Genomic DNA, 18,329 nt, shown 5'->3' with positions numbered 1-18,329 from the left:
GTAGCTTCTTCAATTGTGTTTGATCTTAGGAAGTTATCTATCAGAGTTGATAAATACTCTATTTTCTTCTGCTTTGTAAACTTAAGTTTAATTTATTCATTCACCTGGAATTTGCTTTAGTACATAGCTCCTCAAAGTCATAATACTAATCAGTTATGTTAACCAAATTCAGAGAATAATATTTTAATTTCCCTCTTTTCACTATTTGTGATGCATCTTTTTAACTGTGTTACTGAAGTCTTAACTAGAAAAAGATGTATTTCCCAACTGTCTTGTTTCAGTGATTTCCCTATTCTTTTGCAAAGATTGTATGTTAAAAAGAAAGCCAATAAACAGATATTACTCTCTGGAAGAGCTAATGTCTCTCTCTCTCATTATTTTTTCTCCCTCCCAAGAATTAAAAAATTCTCATAGGCATATTCTTTAAGAGGAAATAAATTACAAATGATTAAACAAAAATATTTAAGCTAATGAGATAGTATTATGAATCTTTATTCTAGAGTGAAAATAACATCAATATAAAACATTTGTGCAAAACCACTGAAAGCCCTCCCACATTGCCCACCTGTCATGCGTCAGTTGTTGAATAAGCTCCTGCCAGTGTCTGCTGGCACTCAGATCCACTTTGTACATTCCTCTGATATGCTGGATCACCTTTTTTCTCTCAATTCCTTGGGAAAGAGACACTGCCTGGGTGATATCTGCAGCTATTTTAGATATATCCTTTGATTTTGAATCCAAACGCTGAAAGAGACTAAACAGACAAGAAGCCTGTAAGTTAAGCATATGTATAGGAACATTAAATGTATATCAAAACATGGTACATTAAAACTAAAAGCATATGCAAAATATAATGGGGCTCCTAAAAGACATAACTTTTAGCACACATGAAATCCTACCTTTGCTGATTATTATTAACTGTTTTCTGCCAGCTGGCTTTATTCACACTTTCTTCAGTTTCATATTTCCTTTGTTCCTAAAAGATTTAGATAATAATATACTATATAAAACTTATTATTTATCATTTAACACTGGCACAGAACCCAGCAAACTAAATTTAAAAACAAGTAAACAAAGGAAAAAAAATTGTCTCCTGGAGACCAGAATATTAAACTAATCAGCTACTTAAATAATGTTCTAATTCCCCTTTGTTTCCACACACTTTGGGTCACAGAAATTAGGGTGGAATAGTTAACTAGGGCTGCCAAACCCAATGGGTTTGCATAGCTGCTTGCTTCCTTATTTTGCTTTTTCACTAAAGAACTGAGAACTTGAGGCTGATGATTCAACTTGCTTGTCACTATTAAAAACCTTTTTCTTCCCTGAAAGCTAGTGGTAATGAATATGGATGACCACAGAGAATAAAATGCTCCTTAAAATAAGATTATTTGTTTTCTCATAAAAAAGCAATATAAAGTATAAGAAAATTATCATTTGAAATTCACCATCAGTGGTACTCTATAGTAAAAAAATCTCTCAATCATTCTTTAGTTACAGTCAATGGGATCTCCTAAGAAAGCCATTTCTTTTGGTTTCACTGACTCACCTCTTTGATCACTCTAATAAGGTCTGATTTTGTTGATGCACTGGGAGGGATGCACTTATGACCACATAATTTTAAAGCATTCATAAGCAGTTCTGCTGTGTCTAGTTCTTCTTCAGTCAATTCATCTTTGTGATTATGTATCAACTCTGACAAATACAAAACTAATTTGGCTCCATGCTTTAAAAAAAAAAAGTAACAATTTTTTTAATTAAAAAAATTTTAAGTCATAAAGAATTTGTATTTTTACATTTAAATTCTTTAACAGTTACAACTGAAGAAATTCTCAAATGATTATGCACTGAGTATATGATGACATTAGAGTATATGCTTGGAGAAGGCAATGGCACCCCACTCCAGTACTCTCGCCTGGAAACTCCCATGGATGGAGGAGCCTGGAAGGCTGCAGTCCATGGGGTTGCTGAGGGTCGGACACAACTGAGCGACTTCACTTTCACTTTTCACTTTCATGCACTGGAGAAGGAAATGGCAACCCACTCCAGTGTTCTTGCCTGGAGAATCCCAGGGATGGGGGAGCCTGGTGGGCTGCCATCTATGGGGTCACACAGAGTCGGACACGACTGAAGCGACTTAGCAGCAGCAGCAGCAGCAGAGTATATGCTAATTTTGTTAAGTACAATGTTGTTATGGTGACATAAAAAAGTCTTTTGAAAACAGGTTGTGATTTATATAATTTGCTTTAAAATACCTCAGGAAAAAAAATTATGATAAATATGATAAAAATACTAACAATAGTTAGACCTATGAGATGGTCATATGGTATTCATTAAGTATTCACTAGTCTATTTTTCTTAGTATGTTTGAAAATTTTTATTGTTAAAGGTAAAAAAAAGGGAAGAAAAAGAGGAAAAAAAGAAGAAAGGAAGAATAGAAGTAATAAAGGAAAGAAGGAAAAAAGCACACAAGCTTTTGGGGAAAGAATTTTAGAGAGGGTTTGCTAAAGGAATACAGAAAATAAGCTTGGGATGAAGGAAAATAATTCTTAGTTCTTCTCATAGAAATACTGAACTGGAAGGGAAACTTTCCTTTAAATCTTAAGCTAAGAGTCTCTTTAATTTCTGCTTGGGAGAATAAACACTGGAGAAAATACCAGAACAAAAAAGTATCTTTGGATCCATTTGTAAGCATTCACTATTCCCTGGGGAGAACAAAAGGTGAAAAACTCCAAAACCAGTTAAGATGTCAGCATTCAGTATGTGAATATTTGGGAGAAGGGTTGGTTTAGGTCAGTCTTTTATGAACAGGCCCTACAGACAAAATGAAAATGTTACTTAAGAAAATGAAAATGGTCCTTCCTAGTGTACAACTAAACCAAACTCTGATTCACGATTTCTTAAGTGGATCTTTTTTTTTTGAGCACACATGCATACTTTTATTATCTATGCTGGGATTCCAAAAGACATGGCTACCATTTTTGCTTTAGACGATTATTTGACTTTGGAAACATGTGAAATTTTATTTTTAGATAAGCTTTGTTTATACCAATTTTATGGGCCTCCCTGGCAGCTCAGACGGTAAAGATTTGCCTGCAATGTTGGAGACTAGGGTTCAATTCCTGGGTTGAGAAGATCCCCTGGAGAACAGAATGGCAACCCACTCCAGTATTCTTGCCCGGAGAATTCAACGGACAGAGGAGCCTGGGGATCTATAGTACATGGAGTCACAAAGATTTGGACATGACTGAGTGACTGATATGCACACACGCCAGTTTTAGTGCTTTTTATTCACTGTGCAGATCAAAGCTTTTTTCCGTTAAGTGGCTCGTTCATGCCAGAGATATTACACCTGATTGTTAAGTGTACACTATATATTATTTAGACATTAACTTTGCCAACAAGTTAAACATGCGTAATTTTATTTTTTAACAATTTGCTTTCATACAAATATCACTGTATTTGGCTTTACGATATTTTTAACTGTGAATAGTCAACAAATGGATTTGGAAACTATTACATTTTAGGTGATATTTAAATTCACATGCTGAATCACATCATGTCGTTTCCCAAAAGCATAAGATGAACATATGCAATGATGAAAATAGCAAAGCTTATTTTAATGCAACATTTTAAATTAGTCAGGAGACAGCTGTTAGCTGACCAAAAGAGAAAAAGGAACAGATGCTCTGCAAGTAAAAGGCCTGAAGAGTTGGCAAATAAAGAGGAATGGTAAAGGACTAGAATATTTTCATATGTGCATCTTAAAGGTAATAATCTTGATAGAACTCTAAAAATATTTGTTTAGTATTCGGTGACATTTTAAAATCATCTTGAAAAACTATCAGAAATGTTTTTTTTTTTTCATTCTGAATGTCCAAAGAAACATGATTTTCCTAGACATTGAAGCTGTTTCTAATAGCTCATTTTAACATCTTCTGATCAATCATTTATTGACTGTAGTTTCTGGGACTAGAAAAGTTGTTTTTGGAGACACAACACACATAGAAATCTTATTTCCTGCTCTCAGGAAACTGATTTAAGGAATTGAATTTAAACACAAATTTTTAGAAAATAATACAATGTATAAAAATAAAATTTTCGATGAAGTTTCAAGAAGGAAGAGTTCTGAGTAGACTAAAAGAAGGAATGAAGATTTTGAAGGTGGTACCATATGATGTGGGTGCATGGCTAAATGGACACAACAGGCATACAGACAGACAAATGGGAGGAGAGAGTGTGTTGCGTGCTGTGGACAACATGAAGAAAGCAGCTATCAGAAGGACAACAAGGGATATGAAGATGTTATGAGAGAAAAGATGAGGAGCCACAGACTGGCTGGAGAATTAACCAGATTCAATTGAAGAGAAGCTTGGAGCTTTAAAAATCAGGCAGACTACAGATGGAATACAGCTTGTAGGCAGTTATAAAAAAGGCATAAGAAGAGCTCTCTATACTGCTGCAGAACCACTGCAGGATATATTGTTAGCTGAAGAAAGTAGAGTGAGAAGCGTGTGTATCATTCATTACCTTTTCTCCTATAAAGAAGTGAGAGAGAGAACACATACGCATGCCCATGTGTGTGTGTATCACAAATTTGCTTATATCTCCAAAACAAATAAAAACCAAATAAGGATGGTAAGCTACAGGGAAAGGGAAAGAATGAAGGAAGGCTACAGAGATAAAAACTAGAAACTCTTCAACTGTGCTGTATTTCACAATTTTGATTTTGAAACCAGGTTGACATTTTACAGATGGCTCAGATGGTAAAGAATCTACCCGCAATGTGAGAGATCTGGGTTTGATCCCCGGGTTGGGATGATGCCCTGGAGAAGGGAACGGCAATCCACTCTAGTATTCTTGCCTGGAAAACCCCATGGACAGAAGAGCCTGGCAGGCTACAGTCCATGGGGTTGCAATGAGTTGGACACGGACTGAGCAACTAACACTTTCACATGTTTATCAGCTTTGCCCACTAAAAACGCTGAGAAGAAATGACAATCCAATAGAAATGAACATACCTAGTCCTTAGATTTGTAGTTTCTAAATACTATTATTTCATTAAAAGGAAATGGGCTTCTTGGGGAAAAAGTTTGGTTGCAGGTCTAGGGAAGGAAATATACAAGATGAGCCTGGGACATTCTTTGCTCCAGAATGGAAGGAAGTTAATAAAGCTGTGCTGTGCTCAGTCGCTCAGTCGTGTCCGACTCTTTGAGACCCCATACACTGTAGCCTGCCAGGCTCCTCTGTCCATGGAATTTTCCAGACAGGAATACTGCAGTGGGTTGCCATTTCCTACTCTAGGGGATCAAACCTGCATCTCCTGCCTCACTTGCACTGGCAGGTGGATTCTTTACTACTGTGCCACCTGGGAAGCCTCAAGTTAATCGTATTAACCTGTTAAACAGGCCATGTTAAAAGTATACAACAACTTGAATCTACAGACGTGTTCATTTGAACCTGAAAGATAAAAATAACTGCAAAGATTTGAAACTACTTATAAAATTTATAAAACAATATCTGAATTCATGACAACATCTTAAATATAAAAACAAATACAAAAATTAGAGTTTGCTAGGGCACCAAGTTATTATTCTAAAAACAAACAGATGAAAGAAACAAGCCTTTATCTTGCCTTTCCTACAGAGACTATATTTTAGGGTAGCCAAACAGCTACTAAGGGAATATTCTTCCCTATAGAAGAATCAGAGCTAACAGATGATGGTGGAATGAGAAACACAGAGAAATCACTATTTTGAAATTCCTAATGAAAAAGTGGATCTTGGCAACTTTCATTAATGGTTACTAAAATAATTAAGGACTGAGGGTGAACTTTATAATCGATGAATCAGGCTGCTACCATCTCAAAAAAGCAGAGCAACCAGATGTTTTCTGCCTGTTGCCATGATATAATGGAAAATGAAGTATTTTTTAAAAAAACAAAATAGGAAATAAAAAAACTGGAATCTAGTCAAGCCTCTAGATCTAGAACCACAAAGATACAACTAAACAAATCCAGAATGTGGGAGAGTCTATAGAACAAATGACTCAGTTTCATCAACAAATAATGACAGTTAAAAAAAAAGATTGGGGACAGTAATTACAAGGATTAAAAAAATGTAGCACACATCAAAAAAATATTGTGTGGGCCTTGTTTGGATCCAGAATCAAGAGAATTATCCAAAAAATTAAAAGAAAATTGGGAAAATTTAAACATTGGGTATTAGATGATAATAAGTAAGTGAGCCAACTCACTGGAGAAGACTCTGATGCTGCAAAGATGGAGGGCAGGAGAAGAGGGCGACAGATGATGAGATGGTTGGATGGCATCACCGACTCAATGGACATGAATTGGAGCAAACTCTGGGAGATAGTGGAGGATAGGGAAGCCTGGTGTAGTGCAGTCCATGGGGTCACAGAGAGTTGGACACGACTTAGCGATTGAACAAGAAGAAGAAGGAATTACTGTTACTATCACAGAGAGGGATAAGTTAAAATAAAGTCCTATTAGCAGAGATTCAGACTGAAGTATTTACAGGTAAAATAATCTGATACCTGACTTTATTTCAAAGTACTACAAAGAAAAATTAAAGTCAGGTTATGGTCATGTGGGGTTCTTTTTTGATTTCATCCAACTTTTAAGTTTATTTGAATGTTGCTATAATAAATCTTCCATCTGAACCATGAGGGCTTTGCTAGTGGAATCTGGGTCGGGAAGATCCCCTGGAGAAGGAAATGGCTACTCACTCCAGTATTCTTGCCTGGAAAAATCCCATGGACAGAGGAGCCTGGCGGGCTACAGCCCTTGGATTCCACAGAGCCATACACAACTGAAGTGATTTAGCAGGAAGGATAATAAATCTTAAAAAATTACCAGATAGAGTAATTTGGTCTTGAGGTGGAGAGGAGGCTATTGTAGTGATCCAAGCATTAGGGGTGAAAGCCTAAAGTGGGGGGTGGAGTGTGGGCAGAATATAGGGAAAGACAGGACTAAATAAATGACTGGCCTTGGTGATACAATAGATTCAAGAGAAAACAAAGTCAACCACAGTTGCAATGTTTCAAGCTGAAAGCAGTAAGGATACCACCAACAGAAACGGAAAAGTGGAGAAGTGAAGCTGGTAGAAGAGAACTTGAAACATCATGGTTGGATTCAGAGGGATGGCAGCTTAGCTGAGAATAAAGCAACAAAAGAACAGCTCTTTGACTATGTCTTAATTTTGCCTGTTCTTGGGCTTCATATGAATGGAATGATAAAATGCCTGCTCTTTGGTGTTTGGCTGTCCCTTTCAATGACACCACGATTTTGAGCTTCATCCATATTGATGGGTGCATCAGTAGTCAGTTCATTTGTATTGCTATATAACAGTCTAATGCATAAATATACCACAGTTTAGTTATACATTCTCCCACTGACAGATACTTGGGTTATTTCCCGTTTTTGGCTATTAGTAAAAAGGCTGTCATAGACATTCTCCTACTAGTCTTTTTATGGACATATGCTTTAATTTCTCTTAGGTAAATATCTAAAAATGGAATTTTAGCATCACAGGCTAACCAGTATATTTAATTTCGTAAGAAACTGCTAAACAGAATGGTTACACCACTTAAATCCTCCATCTACTGCTTGCTAAGTGATACAATTTATAGATTCCAAAACAGCTTGAGTATTTTGATTTTACCATTCCAGATGATCAACAAATATTTTAACTTACTGTAAATATTTTTGAAATATGTTATATGTACTGTTACTTGGGCCATTCAGTATAGATGTTTCATGGATAATATAATGCTTTAAAAAGCCTCCAAACTGTTCTTAAAGAAAACACTTCAAGATTTAGTAACATACTATGAAGGATCTTATAAGAACTCAGGTATAGAACTTAAACACTGGAAAAAGGAAGGGGGATTAAACAGATTAAACAAATTGACTCTGGTAAGTGGCATCTGAAAAAAGACCTCAGAAAATATTTGTTTAGTTAGAAAACTATATTCATGGTATTTGGCATGAAAATACAGTTTAGATTCAGTTCTTGATTTGTATAGTTTTATAATAGCTGTTACTCATGAAGTATTGGGGTACTTACTTGCAGGGATGGGCTAAGACAGTCTCGCAGTATTTCCTGATGATTTGGTTCACGAACTATTTCAAAAATTTGCTTTCTCTCTTGTGAAGGGTGGGCTGGAGACAACATATGCACGAGCAGTCTCCCAAGTTGCATTCGGAAGGTTTCCTTACAAGACGATAAGATTTTAGCCCACTGCTGTTTGGAACTACTGGTTTTACCTGAAGCCTTAAATCAAAACAGGAATGAATTAGGATCAAATATCTTAAGCAATAATATAATAACCCTAACACAGCCCTAAAAAATCATGGAACATGTTTTATTCTAGAATTTTCAAACAGCTGAAATTAGGAAGATATACACATCCACACAAACAGGGTTTTAAAACAGATGGATGTGCATCAATATTTATAGTGGCATTGTTCAAAACAGCCTAAAGGTAGAAACAATTCAAATACCCATTGATGGATGAATAGATAAACAAGCGCAATATATACCAACAGAACAGTGGTTTATCAGGGACTGGGGGAGAGACTAATGGGGAGTTACTGTTTAACGAACACAGAGTTTCAGCTTCCGATAACGGAAAAATTCCTAGGGATGGACAGTGGTAATGGTTGCACAACAATGTGAATGGACTTAATATCACTGATTTGTACATTTAAAATTGTTAAAATAGCAAAATTTATATTATGTATGAGTGAGTGATGTCGTTCGGTCGTGTTCGACTCTTCAAGACCCCATGGACTGTAGGAGCCTACCAGGCTCCTTTGTCCATGGGATTTTCCAGGCAAGAGTACTGGAGTGGGTTGCCATTTCCTTCTCCAGAGGCTCTTCCCAACCCAGGGATCAAACCCGGGTCTCCTGCATTGTAGGCAGACACTTTACTGTCTGAACCATCAGGGAAGTCTTATTTTACCACAATTTAAAAGGGAGAGATAAAGAAGCTAAAGTCCTAAGACACTTAAAAAAATACCCGGGGTTTGGAAATTTTAAATGGCAAAAAAAAAAAAAAGGAACCATTAAAGAACAACAGTAAATAAGCCTACCAGGATTTTACAATATAAAAGAGAAGGATTCATAATAGAGGCTTGAATTAGTACTAAAATATTGAATATTTTAGTAATATTTTAGCTGTTGTTGTTTAGTTGCTAAGTTGTGTTTGACTCTTTTAAGACCCCATGGACCAGGTGATGCTGGTAAAGAACCTGCCGGCCAATGCAGGAGATGTAAGGGACCCAGGTTTGATCCCTGACTTGGCAAGATCCCTTGGAGAAGGGCATGGAAACCCACTCCAGTAGTCCTGCCTGGAGAATCCCATGGACAGAGAAGCCTGGCGAGCTACAGTCCATAAGATCGCAGAGTCAGACATAACTGAAGCAACTTAGCATGCATATATAGACTGTAGCCCATTAACTTTCTCTGTCCATGGGATTTTCCAGGCAAGAATACTAGAGTGGGTTGCCATTTCCTGCTCCAAAGGATCTTCCTGACCCAGGGATCGAACCCTTGCCTCCTGTACTGGAAGGCAAATTCTTTACCACTGAGACACCAGGGAAGACTGAAATATTGAGTAAAACTGTCACAAATTAAGAATTGTATATAAATTGACCATCAATATCCCTTAACAAATAACCAAATAAGCTGTGCTTTTGAAGGTAGTCCCATAAGGGTTAACCTAATCTTGATCAAATATCCTTTATCTGGTTTAAAAATTGGAATCAGTACAGTTTAGAGTTTATTCTGTTTTGGAAATGGCTCTCCAGTTACTCCTAGTCCTAAGGGCTCTTTGTGAATGACTCAGTTCTAAGTGGAACCTGCAGACAACCAAATCTAGTTATACTGGCAGAATCATGATTTATGAGTTCTGCTAGAATTAGATTAGCCTTTGCTATCTATGAGTGTACTGACCAATTTCTCCCCTATGTTCAACTATAAATGACCACAAAAACCTAAGTGAGTTGATGATAAATGGAGCCTGATGCTTCTCAGTATTCTCTACATAATTTTGAAGATATTAGACCTGTTTAAGCCAACATCTGCACTTCATAATTATCCATAATAATAACTCTAGAGTAAGCAGCTATAAATAAAGTCCTTTAAAACAGGTTATTAGTTTAAGCTCTCATAGTAATCATCAAATTCCTATTCTTTTCTGATGCTGATTTTATTTAATAAATTATAATATTAGAAAATAGCTTTTGGGTTATAGACTTAAAAACCAATGCTGCATGAAGTGAGTAGTTCTGAAAAAGGCAAATTAGCAGTACGTTTTACTTCATTATTAAAATTCAAGTTGTCTGAGTTTCAGAAAAGTCTGTGATAGTGTAAGAATATGATTTTGAAAACGTGTAATACAGACACTTCTACTCCTGAGAGAGAAGGGGACGACAGAGAATGAGATGGATGGCATCATCAACTCAACGGACATGAGTCTGAGCAAGCTCCGGGAGTTGGTGATGGATGGGGAAGCCTGGCGTGATGCAGTCCATGGGGTCACAGAGTTGTACACGACTAAGCAACTGAACTGAACTGAATACAGACACATAAAACCTCTACTCCTTCTTTGTGAATGAACATTTCCCAAGTAACTAATTTACTCACACTAGATACTTTGAATCCTTCTACCAGATACATGAACATTTCTTTCTGAAATGGATTGAAAACAGAAGGCTGTTCATGATGAATATTTTCTTCAGAAATTTCAGTCTGGGAAGCTGAGGTCCTGCTTTGAGTTGTACTTTCTGGAGTACTCAAAATGTCAATAATATCTGGATTAAATTCTTTGAATTAAAAGAAGAATAAAAAATTAGTCAATTCACTAATACTGAGCCATTATAAATGATAGTGGCAAAAATATTCTATGTAATTACTAATTCCATTGTCACAATATAAACATGTAATAGCTGCATTTGACGTGAAAAATACAATATGCTAAAGAAAGTGAATTCACCTAAAACAATGCAGAAATTTAAGCATACATGAGTCATGTAATCCTAAATTAAAGCTTTGTTTTACTAATGAAGATGAATTAAACTACAAAATTATTAAAGTCATGGAGGTTCTTGTACAATAGACCATGTGATATTTACATTAGATAGATGTGAAGACCTGTTTAACCAGACATGCTATCCCATTAAATGCTGTGCATGTGATAACAGTTCAGTTTCACAGTTTACTCTAGAGGCTGGTTGTCCCAAATATAAATTAGAAAAGTTAAAAAAAAAATGGGTGTCACTTGAAATTTTTTAGAATTTTGGCTTATTTGTATTGTTTTTGAGTATATTTCTTTGCATAGCTTTTTTAGTGTTTGTTGTAGGCATTAAAGTTCATACATAAACATATAAATCATTAGCTCCTGTAGAAGTGCACCTTGAAACCACAAAGTTATAGCCCAACATTATGTATCAGAAGGACTAAAACGGAAAACAGTGAAACTTCTAATGCTGGTGAAGACATGCAGAAAACTGGATCACTCATACATTGCTGGTAGGAATATAAAATTTTACTGCCACTCTAGAAAAAGTCTGGCAGCTCCTTAGCAAGAACAAAACACACAACTATCGTTCCACCTAGAAACTGCACTCTTGGCTATTTATCCCAGAAAAGCAAAGACCTGAGTTCACACAAAAACTTTCACACACATCTTTATAGCAGCTAGCTCTGTTTGTAACAGCCCCAAACTGGAAAGCACCCAGACTGTCTTTCAACAGGTAAATGATTAAACTGTACACCCATACTATGGAATATTACTTACCAAAAACAAAAAGGGAACAGATTATTGATACATGTAACATCCAGGATGACTCTCCAGAGAATTATGCTGAGTGAAAAAAGTCAATCTTACACATACTGTACAGTTATATGCTGTATGATTCCATTTATTTAACATTCTTGAAATGATGAAAATACAGAAATGGAGAACTGATTGATAGTTGCCAGCGATTAATGAAGGGGTGGGTGTGGGAGAAAAAGAGGATGTGGCTCTAAAAGGCAACATATTCTTATTCTTATAGTGATGGAGGTGTTCTTTTTCTTGAGTGTAGTGATGTCAATATCTGGGTATTGATACTGAACTATAGTTTTACAAGATCCATGGCGGGGGGAAACTGGGTAAAGGGCACACAGGATCTCTCTGTAGTATTTCCTAACAATTGCATGTGAATCTATGACCATTTCAAAGAAAAGTTTAAAAAATATATTGGAAGTACTATACTATTTTAAATTTCAATGGTCAGTCTAGGCCAGCATTTAACATATTAAAAAAGTAGAATTTTATTCAAGGATACTGGGTCCAAATAAATTCTTTTACTAGTATGGATACTAAAAAATTTTTAATGCTGTTAAAAAATCTGAAATTTAGTCAGTTCTCTTTATCGTCTGAGCCACCAGGGAAGCCCCTCTCTTAAATTATGCTCATTTCAATATCTGAGCAAGAACACATTTATTCTCTAGTCCTACCTTGATAAACAATCCTGTTAACTGCAAAAACGGTGAGCCTCTGCAGCCTCTGTGCAAGCTCTGTTTCAGTCGCCTGGACAGGGTTCTCTTGGCTCATTCTCCGTTGCATCATCACATGAAGTTCATCACTTGCTACTGAACGCATTTTCATCAGAAGAGAGTCAGTTTGAGCAAGGAGAAATTTTCGAGGACCTTTAAGTATATAAATTAAAACATCAAGTGCTGGAGTTAACAAGGATCAAAGAAATCATTTCTGCTATAACTTTTTCATTATCAGACAATGAAAAGAACTTTATTTAATTCAAAGGTAATTTATACAAGGAAAGAGTGATTAAGAGAAAGTGATTTTTCCCTCTTTGAAGAAGTGCAACAGTACACTCTGATTTCAAAGTCCTAAATAACAATGCTATAGCTTGTGACATAGCTTAGTAGGATAGATATCCTTTGGAAAAATTTTAGCCCTCTGAAAAACTCAATCAGAAGGGTGTATATATTCAAACATTTTCAAATACCGTTTCACTTCTTCGTATTCCAAAATAATCAATAGTTTTTTTAAAGCATATCATGTTTTAGCAAGAACATTACTATTTTTGAGTAATTAACATTGCTGAAATGGCAACCCACTCCAGTACTCTTGCCTGGAAAATCCCATGGACGGAGGAGCCTGGTAGGCTGCAGTCCATGCGGTCTCAAAGAGTCAGACACGACTGAGCGACTTCACTTTCACTTTCCACTTTCATGCATTGGAGAAGGAAATGGCAACCCACTCCAGTGTTCTTGCCTGGAGAATCCCAGGGACGGGGAGCCTGGTGGGCTGCCGTCTATGGGGCCGCACAGAGTCGGACGTGACTGAAGTGACTTAGCAGCAGCAGTAACATTGCTGAATTTTATAAATTATTTTTGAGACGTGTATATAGTGACATAGTAGAAATCAGTCAAATACAGTGAAGAACTCAGAAAGGAGAGTGTAATTTCAGTAATTTATTATTAAAATGATTTGAAACATGCATCACATGTGATTCAGTCCTACAAAAAGCATTTCCTGAGAAAGGTTTCCTCAGGCTGAAGAGGCAGGGGTGGCTTCCTGCACCATTACTGCACCTGCTCCAAGAGGCACCCCACAGGGAGTGGATCCAGGAGAAAAGGAGGTAACTGAGTCTTGATTTAGCGGACTGAAGAAGGGCATCGGAAGATGACCATAGGAACCAAAATGACATCTTGGTAGGTGAGGAATAATGGAATCCTTCATTGGAATTGAACCTTTTTTTAAATTATGAAAGTATATATCAAAGTCCACAAATAGCCTCTATAAACATTACTTACAATAGGATTTAATGACTCATCCTGCAAGATATTGAAATATTTTACTAGCATTTTAGATCGTCCAGTATTTTAGGTAATCAGTATTTTTATCAGTTAATACAGCTTGGTGTGTAGAGTCACCTTTGAGACAAAAATGGAGCAAATATAAAGAGAAATTCATATCTGGGATATATTCAAGGATAATACTATCAGATTACATTAGTTTAAGCAAGTCATCCTAATCTCTGATATGACAGACCTGGAAGAAGTGGGTGTGAAAGGACACAAAGAGATGGGTGTGGGGCCTCCATCTAGCAGTTTCTAATTCTAGGCCTTGGTGGATCTGTGACACGAGGAAGCTGGACTGGATGACTTTCAAGGTCTTTTATCAAATTAAAAATTTTTAGGATACTATAAGCCTCATATATGTGGCTGGAATGTGAAGTCAAGTGGGCCTTAGGAAGCATCACTACAAACAAGCTAGTGGAGGTGACAGAATTCCAGTTGAGCAATGAAAGATGATGCTGTGAAAGTGCTGCACTCAATATGCCAGCAAATTTGGAAAACTCAGCAGTGGCCACAGGACTGGAAAAGGTCAGTTTTCATTCCAGTCCCTAAGAAAGGTAATGTGAAAGAATGCTCAAACTACTGCACAACTGCACTCATCTCACACGCTAGTAAAGTAACACTTAAAATTCTCCAAGCCATGCTTCAGCAATATGTGAACCGTACATTTCCAGATGTTCAAGCTGATGTTAGAAAAGGCAGAGGAATCAGAGATCAAATTGCCAACATCTGCTGGATCATCCAAAAAGCAAGAGAGTTCCAGAAAAACATCTATTTTTGCTTCATTGACTATGCCAAAGCCTTTGACTGTGTGGATCACAATGAACTGTGGGAAATTCTGAAAGGGATGGGAATACCAGACCATCTGACCTGCCTCTTGAGAAACCTATATGCAGGTGAGGAAGCAACAGTAAGAACTGGACATGGAACAACAGACTGGTTCCAAATAGGAAAAGGAGTATGTCAAGGCTGTATATTGTTCCCCTGCTTATTTAACTTCTATGCAGAGTACATCATGAGAAACGCTGGGCTGGAGGAAGCATATGCTGGCATCAAGATTGCTGGGAGAAATATCAATAACCTCAGACTTGCAGATGACACCACACCCTCATGGCAGAAAGTGAAGAAGAACTAAAGAGCCTCTTGAGGAAAGTGAAAGAGGAGAGCGAAAAAGTTGGCTTAAAGCTCAACATTCAGAAAACTAAGATCATGGCATCTAGTCCCATCACTTCATGGGAAATAGATGGGGAAAGAGTGGAAACAATGGCTGACTTTATTTTGGGGGGCTCCAAAATCACTGTGAATGCAATCATGCAGCCATGAAATTAAAAGACGCTTACTCCTTGGAAGGAAAGTTATGACCAACCTAGACAGCACATTAAAAAGCAGAGACATTACTTTGCCAACAAAGGTCCATTTAGTCAAGGCTATGGTTTTTCTAGTAGTCATGTATGGATGTGAGAGTTGGACTGTGAAGAAAGCTGAGCACCGAAGAATTGACGCTTTTGAACTGTGGTGTTGGAGAAGACTCTTTAGAGTCCCTTGGACTGCAAGGAAATCCAACCAGTCCATCCTAAAGGAGATCAGTCCTAGGTGTTCACTGGAGGGACTGATGTTGACGCTGAAACTCCAATACTTTGGCCACCTTATGTGGGGTGCTGACTCATTTGAAAAGAGCCTGATGCTGGAAAAGATTGAGGGCAGGAGGAAAAGGGGACGACAGAGGATGAGATGGTTGGACAGCATCACCGACACAATGGACAGGAAGGCCTGGCATGCTGCGGTTGGTTCATGGGGTCGCAAACAGTTGGACACTACTGAGCGACTGAACTGAACTGAACGTTAAGATAAAATCAAAACTCCTTAACATGGCCTGTAAGAACTGGTCCACACCATCCTGTAGCATCTCACCTGGTGGCACCATCTCATCAAGGACTACACTCCAGCTACATGGCTGCCTTTCAGTTCTCTGAACAAGCTTAGCTTTTTGCTACCTCGACACCTGCACATCAGCTGTTCATTCTGCCTATAACACTCACTGACTTCTCTAATTTGTTTCTCATCCCTTGTATTGAAATCTTGCTTCCTCAGAGACTTCCCTAACCCTACATGTAAATCAGGTTGCCCTGCTCTGTATGGTCTCTTATTTCTATCCTCTGTATTTCTCTACCATTTTATGGTAGAGAGGTAGGATCTGTGTCTTTCTTAATCCTTGCATCTTTAACATTTAACACAGTGCTTGGCACATGGTAGGAGCTCAAGGGATAACTGAATGAGAACAGCACTGAAGAGAAAGCTAGAGAATAATTTCCTCTTGGAGGAAAACCTTCTCAAACACTACAGTTTAACTTCTGAAACAAAGCAATGTTTTTTAAAATGTGAGTGATATAAGAATATAGGAGAGTCAAACTACTTTCTATGTATAATTAGTAAAATATTATTTAAATACTCACCAGCAACGCTCTTTCGCTTTTGAAACATTGTATGATGGGGAGCAGAAGGCGACTGAAGTGAATCTGTAAGGTTTTCAGAGTCATGATTTGCAGTGGTCCTTATAAATTCCATAGCAGCCTGGAGAACTCTAAACTGTAGAGCAACAGCCATATCTAAAAACAGAAGATACTAGAATGTTTTCAAGCTATGTGATTGTAATTGAGTTGACTTTTATATTAATACTAATGCAATATCGAAAGTGTCAATAATGTTTTATTAGACGTAAATTTCAAAATTTTGATCATGGGTTCTTGATGGTAGTAAACATTTTTTAACTGTCTTTAAAAGCAACTTTAAAGCAAATTTCCAAAGGATCACTATAAAAAATTTTTAGCTAGTATTTTTCTAGCTCACAAATGTGTTTCATTTCATGTAATTGTCTTAAAAGAATAGGCTTTTTAATACAGAAGGCAAAAGTTTAACCAAAAGTTTAAAATATGAAATTCTCACATTTTTATGCCCCATATTCACTTTCATATTCGCTACCAAAGAAAATTAAAGGGTATTATTAGTCAACATAAGCCTTTTAATTTTACTTGGCAAGAAAAATCAGCAGTTTCTTTTAATGATATGTTGCCAGCTACTAATTACATTAGGGTGTCACTTGTAATTTTTCCCACTTAAAAAGGCTTCTTTTTAAAGCCAGTAAACAAAGTTAAGGGTGAACATTTAGTAGAACAGTTTCCTCTCCTCTAATCCACTCTCTCTATAGAAGCCAGAGAAAGAGATGAGGTTCTGATAACAGTTTTGGCTATTATACAACTGCTCCCCCCAATCCATAAAAATTAAATCTTACTTTGGGTCCTCCTGTTTTTGCTATTTTGAAGATATCCAAGCAGTACAATAAGATCTTCAATAACTCTAAAATACTGTGAGCCTGAGGAACTGCAAGCATGAATTGTAACTGCTATGAAAAGTTGCTGTATATCACAAGCAAGTAATCTGTATTCATTCAAAGGAATGCTAAAGAAAAAGAATAAATAATTTAAGGCAAAAAGAATTGGTTTAAATTCCTGTTCTGTTAGCATGCACTCATTCATGCATTCATTTGATATTTATCCATGCATACTCTATGGCAGGTCATATGAACTACAGGCTAGGGACAGATAAAAAGATAGACTTTGACTCGTGTCAAAATTCAGCTTGCAGAGGACCAGACAAGTGAACAGGTAACTATAACCAGTAAATGGTGTAAGTGTAACAACAGAGACTAACACAAGATACTGTGGGCGTGCACCACTAGGTTCCCAGCCACCAGGGGTTCTATGGGTGTGAAGAGGTATATTCTGAGGCGCCTCAAAGATGGTGACTCTGAATAAATTAATTGACCTCTCTGAATCCCACTTATACAAAGTATGGCCATTTTACGGGTTAAAAGAGACAAAGATTTGAACATGTATTAGTCACTTGCACGTGTGCTCAGTTGCTTCGGTCGTGTCCGACTCTTTGCTACCCTATGAACTACAGCCTGCCAGGCTCCTCTGCCCATGGAATTCTCCAAGCAAGGATACTGGAGGGGGTTGCCACGCCCTCCTCCAGGGCATCTTCCTGACTCAGGGATTGAACGTACGTCTCCTACATCTCCTGCACTGCAGGCAGATTCTTTACCACTGAGCCACTGGGGAAGCCCACACTAATCACTTATAAGTACCTAAAAAATATGAATTAGTTACTTCTGTCCCTCAATTTTTAACCTTGATCATCCACCTCAGTGTGTGATATTAAGCTTCCCCACTCCACGTTTTCAAAATCAAGCAAGAGTTAGAAATGATAACTTTTGAGGCCAATCAATAGAGTAGCATGTAGGGACATTCTGTAAGCACAATTTATTTAAAACAACAGCAGTAACAAACAGCTGTTAGAAGGAGCCTGCTGGTACTCTTTCCAAGTTCTACCAATTTCATGTACTGTACTGTAATCAAGACTAGATGTTTTGAGGAAATA

At 37.2% G+C, this 18,329-nt stretch overlaps 1 protein-coding gene across 1 annotated transcript in view; it reads right to left on the bottom strand.

Annotated features, from left to right (window-relative positions):
* Window positions 1-18,329, bottom strand: part of LOC120860491 (lysosomal-trafficking regulator) — a 166,602-nt gene that overhangs the window by 52,767 nt on the left and 95,506 nt on the right. The window contains exons 27-34 of the mRNA XM_040236309.1: window positions 17,182-17,348; window positions 16,346-16,498; window positions 12,525-12,716; window positions 10,668-10,846; window positions 8,085-8,291; window positions 1,547-1,723; window positions 900-976; window positions 566-754 (exon numbers count right to left, since the gene is read on the bottom strand). Of these exons, the coding sequence (XP_040092243.1) occupies window positions 566-754; window positions 900-976; window positions 1,547-1,723; window positions 8,085-8,291; window positions 10,668-10,846; window positions 12,525-12,716; window positions 16,346-16,498; window positions 17,182-17,348 (1,341 nt within the window). The remainder of the gene's footprint in view (window positions 1-565; window positions 755-899; window positions 977-1,546; window positions 1,724-8,084; window positions 8,292-10,667; window positions 10,847-12,524; window positions 12,717-16,345; window positions 16,499-17,181; window positions 17,349-18,329) is intronic.

The sequence above is a fragment of the Oryx dammah genome, unplaced genomic scaffold (assembly GCF_014754425.2).
Source record: "Oryx dammah isolate SB20612 unplaced genomic scaffold, SCBI_Odam_1.1 HiC_scaffold_11077, whole genome shotgun sequence".
NCBI classification, from domain to species: Eukaryota; Metazoa; Chordata; class Mammalia; order Artiodactyla; family Bovidae; genus Oryx; species Oryx dammah.
This window is presented reverse-complemented; position numbering and strand designations above follow the sequence as displayed.